We start from the raw sequence: 12,500 nt of genomic DNA on the forward strand, positions 1-12,500 counted from the left end.
GATGCAGGTTGTCTCTTCCCGTTGCAGGTTGTCTCTTCCCGTTGCAGGTTGTGATGCAGGTTGTCTCTTCCCGTTGCAGGTTGTCTCTTCCCGTTGCAGGTTGTGATTCAGGTTGTCTCTTCCCGTTGCAGGTTGTCTCTTCCTGTTGCAGGTTGTGATGCAGGTTGTCTCTTCCCGTTGCAGGTTGTGATGCAGGTTGTCTCTTCCTGTTGCAGGTTGTGATGCAGGTTGTCTCTTCCCGTTGCAGGTTGTCTCTTCCCGTTGCAGGTTGTGATGCAGGTTGTCTCTTCCTGTTGCAGGTTGTGATGCAGGTTGTCTCTTCCTGTTGCAGGTTGTTTCTTCCTGTTGCAGCTTGTTTCTTCCTGTTGCAGGTTGTGATGCAGGTTGTCTCTTCCCGTTGCAGGTTGTGATGCAGGTTGTCTCTTCCCGTTGCAGGTTGTGATGCAGGTTGTCTCTTCCCGTTGCAGGTTGTGATGCAGGTTGTCTCTTCCCGTTGCAGGTTGTGATGCAGGTTGTCTCTTCCCGTTGCAGGTTGTGATGCAGGTTGTCTCTTCCCGCTGCAGGTTGTGATGCAGGTTGTCTCTTCCCGTTGCAAGTTGTGATGCAGGTTGTCTCTTCCCGTTGCAGGTTGTGATGCAGGTTGTCTCTTCCCGTTGCAGGTTGTGATGCAGGTTGTCTCTTCCCGTTGCAGGTTGTGATGCAGGTTGTCTCTTCCCGTTGCAGGTTGTGATGCATGTTGTCTCTTCCCGTTGCAGGTTGTGATGCATGTTGTCTCTTCCCGTTGCAGGTTGTGATGCATGTTGTCTCTTCCCGTTGCAGGTTGTGATGCAGGTTGTCTCTTCCTGTTGCAGCTTGTCTCTTCCTGTTGCAGGTTGTGATGCAGGTTGTCTCTTCCTGTTGCAGGTTGTCTCTTCCTGTTGCAGCTTGTCTCTTCCTGTTGCAGGTTGTGATGCAGGTTGTCTCTTCCCGTTGCAGGTTGTGATGCAGGTTGTCTCTTCCCGTTGCAGGTTGTGATTCGGGGTTTGGTCACGCTCTGGCGAAGCGGCTCAGTGACGAGGGCTTGCAGGTGTTTGCAGGTGTCCTGGATGTGAAAGGGGGCGGAGCTCAGATGCTCAGAGAGCGAGGATCTGACAACCTGCAGGTGCTGCAGCTGGATGTGACGGACAGCTCGCAGATAGAGACGGTTCACCGGTACATCTGCACACAGGTGGAGGACGCAGGTAACACCACGCCATAAATATGACTTTAATCAGCTTGTCATGGTATCGACATAACTCCTCCCCCTGATTCCTGGTGTCATGTGACCATGATAAGCAAGAGCAGCTGGAGAGGAGAGCATGCATGGATTAGATAACCAGCACCTGAACGCACCACCAGCTCCTCTGTTTCTGACCCTGTGATGTTAGAAACATCACAAGCACCTGAACGCACCACCAGCTCCTCTGTTTCTGACCCTGTGATGTTAGAAACATCACAAGCACCTGAACGCACCACCAGCTCCTCTGTTTCTGACCTTGTGATGTTAGAAACATCACAAGCACCTGAACGCACCACCAGCTCCTCTGTTTCTGACCCTGTGATGTTAGAAACATCACAAGCACCTGAACGCACCACCAGCTCCTCTGTTTCTGACCCTGTGATGTTAGAAACATCACAAGCACCTGAACGCACCACCAGCTCCTCTGTTTCTGACCCTGTGATGTTAGAAACATCACAAGCACCTGAACGCACCACCAGCTCCTCTGTTTCTGACCCTGTGATGCGTTTGTGGTCTCTGCAGGTTTGTGGGGTTTGGTGAATAATGCAGGAGTCCTTCAGTGTCCCACAGACGCAGAGCTCCACCCCATCACATGGTACCGACGCTGCATGGACATCAACTTCCTGTCTGCGGTGAGGCTGTGTCAGGTGTTCCTCCCGCTGCTCAGGACGTCCAGAGGACGCATCGTCAACGTGACCAGCATGGCAGGTACGTGTCGTTTTAAACTGTCTTCTCTCTTTAACGCGAGACTGAACATCATCACGCTCGTTTCACGCTTCGGACACGTATGTGATCCATAAAGTCGACCACGAGGGTTGGTAAAGGTGAGCTGTGTTTCTCCAGGTGAGGTGCCCTTGCCGATGTTTTCGTCTTACGGCGCGTCGAAGGCCGCCCTCAGCATGTTCTCCAGGGTGCTGAGGATGGAGACGTGTGCGTGGGGCGTCAGTGTGGCTCTGATCCAACCCGGAGGTTTCAGAACAAGTAGGTTCACACACAGTCAACTCGTACTGTGACCTTTGACCCCTGTGTTAGGACTCTTTCCTCTTGATATCTGACGGAGCGGGTTCGACTCCAGCCTGTGGCTTCTTTCCCGCCTTCTCTCTCCCTGATTTCAAACTCTGTCTACGAGCTCTCTCTAATAAAGCCAAAACATGACACCTGGCACGACCTGGTTAAACACCTGCAGTGTATCAGCCCGAGGTCAGCTGAAGAAACTGAACCACTGAATCCTGCTAACTGACAGGTTTATTAACTGAACACAGTGGCTTATATATATATATATATATATATATATATATATATATATATATATATATATATATATATATATATATATATATATTATAAAGGCTCTTACATAAAATCCAGAACCTTCTAATTTGTCATGAGAAACACAAACATGTCAAACTGCTGAGCAAACAGACGCTGCAGGTTTAATAATATATTCACAGTCTACCAAATACACCAGTTTGCTTCCTGGACACGAATCAAACCTGCACTGACCTTTGACCCTGATCTCTCTTTCTTCCTCGCAGGTATTTTTGGTAACAGTGAAGACGTGTCTCGGTTCACACATGAGATCCTGACGGCCGTGTCCCCTGAAGCCAGAGAGGCTTATGGGAAAGCGTACATCTCGTCCCTCCCCAGCATCCTGACTAAGATGTCCCTGCAGTCGTCAGAGGACCTGTCTCCAGTGATGGAGGACATGCTCCACGCTCTGCTGTCCGTCCATCCCAGACCGCTGTACACTCCCGGACAGATGGCGTGGCTGCTCCCGCTGCTGCACTGCTGCTGCCCCAGCGTTGTGCTGGAGCGCCTCATCAGGAGGCTGTTTGTACCGAGCGACTGTCAACCTGCAGGACTGATGAGCAGCTGAGAGGCGAAACAACATCCAGAGACTAACGTGAACATACTACATGCGTGTACAAGGCGTGTCTTGGACAGTAGTATGTTATTTAGTATGACGTGTGATTAGAGCTAATTACTTTGAGTGTTCACTGTTATTCACAGAACCAACACAAGTCACATAAATGTAATTTAATGTCTCTACTTGAAATAAATCTTATTAAATCATCTCTGTGATGGTGAAGTTTGTTTTTCCTCTTTTTCTGTCGTTGTGTGGGAAGCTCTTTAAACAGAACCTAAAGAACCTGTGATAAATAAACTGGACCTAAAGAACCTGTGATAAATAAACTGGACCTAAAGAACCTGTGATACATAAACTGGACCTAAAGAACCCGTGATACATAAACTGGACCTAAAGAACCTGTGATACATAAACTGGACCTAAAGAACCTGTGATAAATAAACTGGACTTAAAGAACCTTTGATGGATAAACTGGACTTAAAGAACCTTTGATGGATAAACTGGACTTCAAGAACCTTTGATGGATAAACTGGACTTAAAGAACCTGTGATAAATAAACTGGACCTAAAGAACCCGTGATAAATAAACTGGACCTAAAGAACCCGTGATACATAAACTGGACCTAAAGAACCTGTGATAAATAAACTGGACTTAAAGAACCTTTGATGGATAAACTGGACTTAAAGAACCTTTGATGGATAAACTGGACTTAAAGAACCTTTGATGGATAAACTGGACTTAAAGAACCTGTGATAAATAAACTGGACCTAAAGAACCCCTGATAAATAAACAGAACCTAAAGAACCTGTGATAAATAAACTGGACCTAAAGAACCTGTGATAAATAAACTGGACTTAAAGAACCTGTGATAAATAAACTGGACCTAAAGAACCTGTGATAAATAAACTGGACCTAAAGAACCCGTGATAAATAAAAAGAACCTAAAGAACCCATGATAAATAAACAGAACCTAAAGAACCTGTGATAAATAAACAGAACCTAAAGAACCTGTGATAAATAAACTGGACTTAAAGAACCTGTGATAAATAAACTGGACCTAAAGAACCCGTGATAAATAAACAGAACCTAAAGAACCTGTGATAAATAAACTGGACCTAAAGAACCCGTGATACATAAACTGGACCTAAAGAACCTGTGATAAATAAACAGAACCTAAAGAACCCGTGATAAATAAGCTGGACTTAAAGAACCCGTGATAAATAAACAGAACCTAAAGAACCTTTAATAAATAAACTGGACCTAAAGAACCCGTGATACATAAACTGGACCTAAAGAACCCGTGATACATAAACTGGACCTAAAGAACCTGTGATAAATAAACTGGACTTAAAGAACCTTTGATGGATAAACTGGACTTAAAGAACCTTTGATGGATAAACTGGACTTTAAGAACCTGTGATAAATAAACTGGACCTAAAGAACCTGTGATAAATAAACTGGACCTAAAGAACCTGTGATAAATAAACTGGACTTAAAGAACCTGTGATAAATAAACTGGACCTAAAGAACCTGTGATAAATAAACTGGACTTAAAGAACCTTTGATGGATAAACTGGACTTAAAGAACCTTTGATGGATAAACTGGACTTAAAGAACCTTTGATGGATAAACTGGACTTAAAGAACCTGTGATAAATAAACTGGACCTAAAGAACCCATGATAAATAAACATAACCTAAAGAACCCGTGATACATAAACTGGACCTAAAGAACCTGTGATAAATAAACTGGACTTAAAGAACCTGTGATAAATAAACTGGACCTAAAGAACCCGTGATAAATAAACAGAACCTAAAGAACCTGTGATAAATAAACTGGACCTAAAGAACCCGTGATACATAAACTGGACCTAAAGAACCTGTGATAAATAAACAGAACCTAAAGAACCCGTGATAAATAAGCTGGACTTAAAGAACCCGTGATAAATAAACAGAACCTAAAGAACCTTTAATAAATAAACTGGACCTAAAGAACCCGTGATACATAAACTGGACCTAAAGAACCCGTGATACATAAACTGGACCTAAAGAACCTGTGATAAATAAACTGGACTTAAAGAACCTTTGATGGATAAACTGGACTTAAAGAACCTTTGATGGATAAACTGGACTTTAAGAACCTGTGATAAATAAACTGGACCTAAAGAACCTGTGATAAATAAACTGGACCTAAAGAACCTGTGATAAATAAACTGGACTTAAAGAACCTGTGATAAATAAACTGGACCTAAAGAACCTGTGATAAATAAACTGGACTTAAAGAACCTTTGATGGATAAACTGGACTTAAAGAACCTTTGATGGATAAACTGGACTTAAAGAACCTTTGATGGATAAACTGGACTTAAAGAACCTGTGATAAATAAACTGGACCTAAAGAACCCATGATAAATAAACATAACCTAAAGAACCCGTGATACATAAACTGGACCTAAAGAACCTGTGATAAATAAACTGGACTTAAAGAACCTGTGATAAATAAACTGGACCTAAAGAACCCGTGATAAATAAACAGAACCTAAAGAACCTGTGATAAATAAACTGGACCTAAAGAACCCGTGATACATAAACTGGACCTAAAGAACCTGTGATAAATAAACTGGACTTAAAGAACCTTTGATGGATAAACTGGACTTAAAGAACCTGTGATAAATAAACTGGACTTAAAAAACCTGTGATAAATAAACTGGACCTAAAGAACCCGTGATAAATAAACTGGACCTAAAGAACCTGTGATAAATAAACAGAACCTAAAGAACCCGTGATAAATAAACTGGACCTAAAGAACCCGTGATAAATAAACTGGACTTAAAGAACCTTTGATGGATAAACTGGATTTACAAGAACCTTTGATGGATAAACTGGACTTAAAGAATCCATGATGGATAAACTGGACTTAAAGAACCCGTGATGGATAAACTGGACTTAAAGAACCTTTGATGGATAAACTGGACTTAAAGAACCTGGGATAAATAAACCGGACTTAAAGAACCTTTGATGGATAAACTGGACTTAAAGAACCTGTGATAAATAAACCGGACTTAAAGAACCTTTGATGGATAAACTGGACTTAAAGAACCTGTGATAAATAAACCGGACTTAAAGAATCCGTGATAAATAAACTGGAATTAAAGAACCTGTGATGGATAAACTGGACTTAAAGAACCTTTGATGGATAAACTGGACTTAAAGAACCTGTGATGGATAAACTGGACTTAAAGAACCCGTGATGGATAAACTGGACTTAAAGAACCCGTGATGGATAAACTGGACTTAAAGAACCTGTGATAAATAAACTGGATTTAAAGAACCCGTGATAAATAAACTGGACTTAAAGAACCTGTGATGGATAAACTGGACTTAAAGAACCTTTGATGGATAAACTGGACTTAAAGAACCCGTGATAAATAAACAGAACCTAAAGAACCCGTGATAAATAAACTGGACCTAAAGAACCCGTGATAAATAAACTGGACTTAAAGAACCTTTGATGGATAAACTGGATTTACAAGAACCTTTGATGGATAAACTGGACTTAAAGAATCCATGATGGATAAACTGGACTTAAAGAACCCGTGATGGATAAACTGGACTTAAAGAACCTTTGATGGATAAACTGGACTTAAAGAACCTGGGATAAATAAACCGGACTTAAAGAACCTTTGATGGATAAACTGGACTTAAAGAACCTGTGATAAATAAACCGGACTTAAAGAACCTTTGATGGATAAACTGGACTTAAAGAACCTGTGATAAATAAACCGGACTTAAAGAATCCGTGATAAATAAACTGGACTTAAAGAACCTGTGATGGATAAACTGGACTTAAAGAACCTGTGATGGATAAACTGGACTTAAAGAACCCGTGATGGATAAACTGGACTTAAAGAACCCGTGATGGATAAACTGGACTTAAAGTACCTGTGATAAATAAACTGGACTTAAAGAACCCGTGATGGATAAACTGGACTTAAAGAACCTTTGATGGATAAACTGGACTTAAAGAACCTGTGATGGATAAACTGGACTTAAAGTACCTGTGATAAATAAACTGGACTTAAAGAACCCGTGATGGATAAACTGGACTTAAAGAACCTGTGATAAATAAACCGGACTTAAAGAACCTGTGATAAATAAACTGGATTTAAAGAACCCGTGATAAATAAACTGGACCTAAAGAACCTGTGATAAATAAACTGGACCTAAAGAACCCGTGATAAATAAACTGGACTTAAAGAACCTTTGATGGATAAACTGGATTTACAAGAACCTTTGATGGATAAACTGGACTTAAAGAATCCATGATGGATAAACTGGACTTAAAGAACCCGTGATGGATAAACTGGACTTAAAGAACCTTTGATGGATAAACTGGACTTAAAGAACCTGGGATAAATAAACCGGACTTAAAGAACCTTTGATGGATAAACTGGACTTAAAGAACCTGTGATAAATAAACCGGACTTAAAGAACCTTTGATGGATAAACTGGACTTAAAGAACCTGTGATAAATAAACCGGACTTAAAGAATCCGTGATAAATAAACTGGACTTAAAGAACCTGTGATGGATAAACTGGACTTAAAGAACCTGTGATGGATAAACTGGACTTAAAGAACCCGTGATGGATAAACTGGACTTAAAGAACCCGTGATGGATAAACTGGACTTAAAGTACCTGTGATAAATAAACTGGACTTAAAGAACCCGTGATGGATAAACTGGACTTAAAGAACCTTTGATGGATAAACTGGACTTAAAGAACCTGTGATGGATAAACTGGACTTAAAGAACCCGTGATGGATAAACTGGACTTAAAGAACCTGTGATAAATAAACCGGACTTAAAGAACCTGTGATAAATAAACTGGATTTAAAGAACCCGTGATAAATAAACTGGACTTAAAGAACCTGTGATGGATAAACTGGACTTAAAGAACCCGTGATGGATAAACTGGACTTAAAGAACCCGTGATGGATAAACTGGACTTAAAGAACCTGTGATGAATAAATTGACAGACACATGAAGCCACTGATCTTCGTCTTTAATGACGTGTCAGCGTTCTGCACACACACTTGTTTTAAAACCACGACAGCGTCAAAGATTCGTGTCTCTGTCTTTTATAAAAACAGGATGTATAACATCCAACCGGCTCTAACGTTCTGTACCTGCACGTTTATACAGACAGGTGTAAAAAATAAAGTCTCCCATATAAAAACAACATTCAGTCCTGAGGTTTTAGAAACGATCTCTTCGTTTTCGTTTCCACAACGTTCTGATTCACGTCTTCCTCCTCCGCCGTGGCTCGCTCTCGCTTCTTGGCGAACTTCTTCTTCATGCTGCCAACTAAACTCTCGTACCTGAGGAGAGAACAGGTGAACGCACGTCACGAACAGACAGGTGAGCAGCTCCAACCCTCAGAGAGTCACATGATTACTTCTTCACTTCCTGTTCATCAAGTCAACGAGAACAAAGCTTTAAAACTACAGCAGGCTCCGCCCCCTCTGTACCTCAGAGCCATCTCTTCATCCGTCACGTCTGTTTGCATCCGACTCGGCTCGTCTTCTTTCTCCGACTCATCTTTTGGATTCATCAGGAGCATCAGTTTCTGAGAACCAATCAGAGAGAATCATTTCCTCTGATGATGACGAGGACGTGTGACCTTTAAATTCATGATTCAGTGAACAGCAGCTTCATGGTCATAATCTCATCTCATTCACACTCGTGCTTTCATTTCCCAGACGAGACGTCGAGCTCTCGTGGCCACAACAAAGATGATCAACAAACCTCGACTTCTGGATTAAAACCTTTGAAGGAGACTCGCCCGTAGTTCAGCTGCTCACAGGGAACAAAGCTCTTCTCCTCGATGATCAGGTTTCTGAGAAGACAAAGACTTTATGGTGACTCCTCCCCCTTCACCTGCTGTTCACCGATCGATCACCTAAATGAGCTGATCTATAAATGAGGTTTGGTGCAGACATTTGATCACTTAACTCTTTAGTCTTTAACTCGGGCAGGTCCAGGTACCAATGTTCATCACTGATGATTCTTCTCTCATCTTCTTCCAGCTGCTTCTTCGTCTCTGCATCCAGACCTCTCTGCATGAACTGAGGACACACACGTGAGGTCACACACACACCTGAGGTCACACACACACCTGAAGTCACACACACACACCTGAAGTCACACACACACACCTGAGGTCTGTGGTTGTCATGGTTAAATCAGATGTTAAATTCAGCATCTGGTATGTTCAACAAAAATAAAAAATATTAAATGTATTTGAAACCATTCATGTCCTTTTTTTCTCCATTTTAAAAAAAAATGTACAGAGAACCTGTCGCAAAGCTGTGACGTCATCACGGCTGTATTAACCACTGACGCAGTAAAGCTCCGCGTGCCTGAGATGATTTAGTGATTTTATACACTTTAAGAAGTATTTATGTATCTTTAAAGAAAGCCGGAGGATTAACTGACTCAAACTTCACATTAAAAGTCGATCAAATCTTAGTCTGACACGATTTATCGGTTTAAATAAGGCGGGAAAGTAAACATGGTGATTTGTTAAGCAGGTCCGGAGCGGAAGTCGTCAGAGCTAAAGATAGCTTCCGCTCGGTGCTGGTTCTGAGACTCACCTTCATGCGCAGCAGGTTTCTGGACAGTTTCACGGAGTCGCTGTTCATCTTTTCAGACTTTAACCTGAACCTCACGAGGACCGGAGAGCCCCCTTTAACGGAGACCACGAGCTAAACCCAGACAGGAGCAGCCGAATGTCGAGTGTTCGAGAGGCTCTGAGCGAGATGCAGTCCAGCTAATCGAGCCCCGATAGCCCGGATGTTCAAAAAGACAACACACCCATAGATGTTTATGTAGAACACGGTGCAGTACGGAAGCCCAAAGAGGACAAACATCATAATAAGCTCTTCTGCTTTCCATTATATGGAGAACATTTCATACTTTATTATCGTACCTGGAGCTTCTCTGGATCTTAAGATAAAAAAGATAAATAAGAGGAGAAGACATTTGTTTATCTCCAGATATATTTATATTTGTTCTCAGTTATAACGAGAAGCTGAATGAAGACGTGATCACAGGATAAACAACATCTTTCATCTTTCTTTATCCGCCAGCTCGAAACAACAATGCAGGTTTTCTTCTGATAACGAGATCGTTTATTAAAGGTGACTCAAAGCCTAGAACAAACACCTACCTGCCCTTTGTGATGTCATGAAGGGAAAATCTCTAAATACACTATCTTTATTCAAAGAGCCTGAAGCTAGCTCCGCCCTCTTTTCCATATATGGTCACTTCCTTTGACAAAATAAAAAGACTTAAACTGGTTAGGAAAATGTTTACTGGGGGAATAAATTACCTGACAGGAAGCTTTTATTATAGACTTCTATTTATTAGGGGAGTCGCCCCCTGCTGGACATTTCAAACAGAGCAGGTAACTTTTTTATAACCCAACCATGATGTCTTTCCTTTTTCTAAACATCTTCAGGATCCTTCTGGTTTCTGTAGTCCTGCTGGTTTCTGTAGTCCTGCTGGTTTCTGTAGTCCTGCTGGTTTCTGTAGTCTTCTGGTTTCTGTGGTCTGCTGGTTTCTGTAGTCTGCTGGTTTTTGTAGTCCTGCTGGTTTCTGTAGTCTTCTGGTTTCTGTAGTCTTCTGGTTTCTATAGTCTGCTGGTTTCTATAGTCTGCTGGTTTTTGTAGTCTGCTGGTTTCTATAGTCTGCTGGTTTCTGTAGTCTTCTGGTTTCTGTAGTCTGCTGGTTTCTGTAGTCTGCTGGTTTCTATAGTCTGCTGGTTTCTATAGTCTTCTGGTTTCTGTAGTCTTCTGGTTTCTGTAGTCCTGCTGGTTTCTGTAGTCTTCTGGTTTCTGTAGTCTGCTGGTTTCTATAGTCTGCTGGTTTCTATAGTCTTCTGGTTTCTGTAGTCTTCTGGTTTCTGTAGTCCTGCTGGTTTCTGTAGTCTGCTGGTTTTTGTAGTCCTGCTGGTTTCTGTAGTCTTCTGGTTTCTGTAGTCTTCTGGTTTCTATAGTCTGCTGGTTTCTATAGTCTGCTGGTTTTTGTAGTCTTCTGGTTTCTATAGTCTGCTGGTTTCTATAGTCTGCTGGTTTTTGTAGTCCAGCTGGTTTCTGTAGTCTTCTGGTTTCTGTAGTCCAGCTGGTTTCTGTAGTCTTCTGGTTTCTGTTGTCCTGCTGGTTTTTGTAGTCTTCTGGTTTCTGTTGTCCTGCTGGTTTTTGTAGTCTTTTCTCATCCTCATATGAACTCCTGGACTACGATCTCCTTCAGTGAGCGCGAGGACACCTCCCCCCGCTCGCCGTCCCTCAGCACTGTCAGCTCCTCCTGAAACGTGGCCACAGGCCGTCCCAGCTGGTAGCCCACGTCCAGCAGCAGCTGCAGCAGGGCCGCTCTGTAGTCCTTCAGTCCGTACCGCCGGACTGCAGGCAGAGCTCTCTGAGCCACGGAGAACGCCTGCTCGGGCTCCTCCAGATCCCGGTAACAGACGGCGAGGGCAGACAAGGACGGTACGACCAGGGTGGGTCTCTGCCACGGCAGCAGCTTCTCCTGGATCTGTAGGACGGTCTCAAGCAGCTCCACGGCGGGCTCAAACTGGCCGGCTCGCAGCAGACCGTGCGCCCGTCTCTGCTCCTGCTCTGTGAAGAAGCTAGAAAACAGGGGGGCGTATCGGACGCAGCGGAGGGCGTACAGCTGAGCCAGGTAGTCCTGCAGAGCCAGGCGGCGCTCCGAGATGATGTCGGGGTTAAAGTTGCCCGTCAGGAGTTTCCGGGGGAGAATCACCTCCTCCAGCTCCTCGTTGAACTCCTCCAGCAGTTTGTGGTGGAGGCGGGAAAAGTCGCTGTATCGACGCTCCACGGACACACGTTTGGAATCAAAGCTGCCAGAACGCATCACCACGACCTCGTACACCTGAGACGGACAGGAAGTAGAACACGTTGGAGACGGACAGGAAGTAGAACACGTTGGAGACGGACAGGAAGTAGAACATGTTGGAGACGGACAGGAAGTAGAACACGTTGGAGACGGACAGGAAGTAGAAAACGTTGGAGACGGACAGGAAGTAGAACACGTTGGAGACGGACAGGAAGTAGAACACGTTGGAGACGGACAGGAAGTAGAAAACGTCGGAGACGGACAGGAAGTAGAACACGTCGGAGACGGACAGGAAGTAGAACACGTTGGAGACGGACAGGAAGTAGAACATGTCGGAGACGGACAGGAAGTAGAACACGTCGGAGACGGACAGGAAGTAGAACATGTCGGAGACGGACAGGAAGTAGAACACGTCGGAGACGGACAGGAAGTAGAACACGTTGGAGACGGACAGGAAGTAGAAC

General features: G+C 43.2%; 3 protein-coding genes across 5 annotated transcripts in view; 1 reads left to right on the forward strand and 2 right to left on the reverse strand.

The window, feature by feature from the left end:
• The window catches only part of hsd17b2 (hydroxysteroid (17-beta) dehydrogenase 2), a gene marked incomplete at its 5' end in the record, with an annotated part of 6,701 nt that extends 3,371 nt beyond the window's left edge, over window positions 1-3,330 (forward strand). The window contains 4 exons of the mRNA XM_079346831.1: window positions 1,008-1,220; window positions 1,781-1,966; window positions 2,102-2,239; window positions 2,794-3,330. Coding sequence (XP_079202957.1) covers window positions 1,008-1,220; window positions 1,781-1,966; window positions 2,102-2,239; window positions 2,794-3,134 — 878 coding nt within the window. The 3' untranslated portion in view covers window positions 3,135-3,330. The remainder of the gene's footprint in view (window positions 1-1,007; window positions 1,221-1,780; window positions 1,967-2,101; window positions 2,240-2,793) is intronic.
• A 4,840-nt stretch (window positions 3,331-8,170) lies between these two features.
• mphosph6 (M-phase phosphoprotein 6) lies at window positions 8,171-9,995 on the reverse strand. Its single transcript, XM_079345683.1, has 5 exons — window positions 9,777-9,995; window positions 9,136-9,248; window positions 8,929-9,019; window positions 8,652-8,749; window positions 8,171-8,501 (listed from the first exon to the last, which is right to left on the reverse strand). Exons 1-5 carry the CDS (start codon window positions 9,822-9,824, stop codon window positions 8,366-8,368), a joined length of 486 nt encoding a protein of 161 aa, XP_079201809.1. The 5' UTR covers window positions 9,825-9,995; the 3' UTR covers window positions 8,171-8,365.
• A 1,330-nt stretch (window positions 9,996-11,325) lies between these two features.
• The window catches only part of snx20 (sorting nexin 20), a 1,856-nt gene continuing 681 nt past the window's right edge, over window positions 11,326-12,500 (reverse strand). For all 3 annotated transcript variants that reach the window (XM_079345403.1, XM_079345402.1, XM_079345404.1), the window contains exon 3: window positions 11,326-12,072. In XM_079345403.1, the coding sequence (XP_079201529.1) occupies window positions 11,401-12,072 (672 nt within the window). In that variant the 3' untranslated portion in view covers window positions 11,326-11,400. The remainder of the gene's footprint in view (window positions 12,073-12,500) is intronic.

Source organism: Symphodus melops (assembly GCF_947650265.1).
Source record: "Symphodus melops genome assembly, chromosome: 6".
Classification (NCBI taxonomy): Eukaryota; Metazoa; Chordata; class Actinopteri; order Labriformes; family Labridae; genus Symphodus; species Symphodus melops.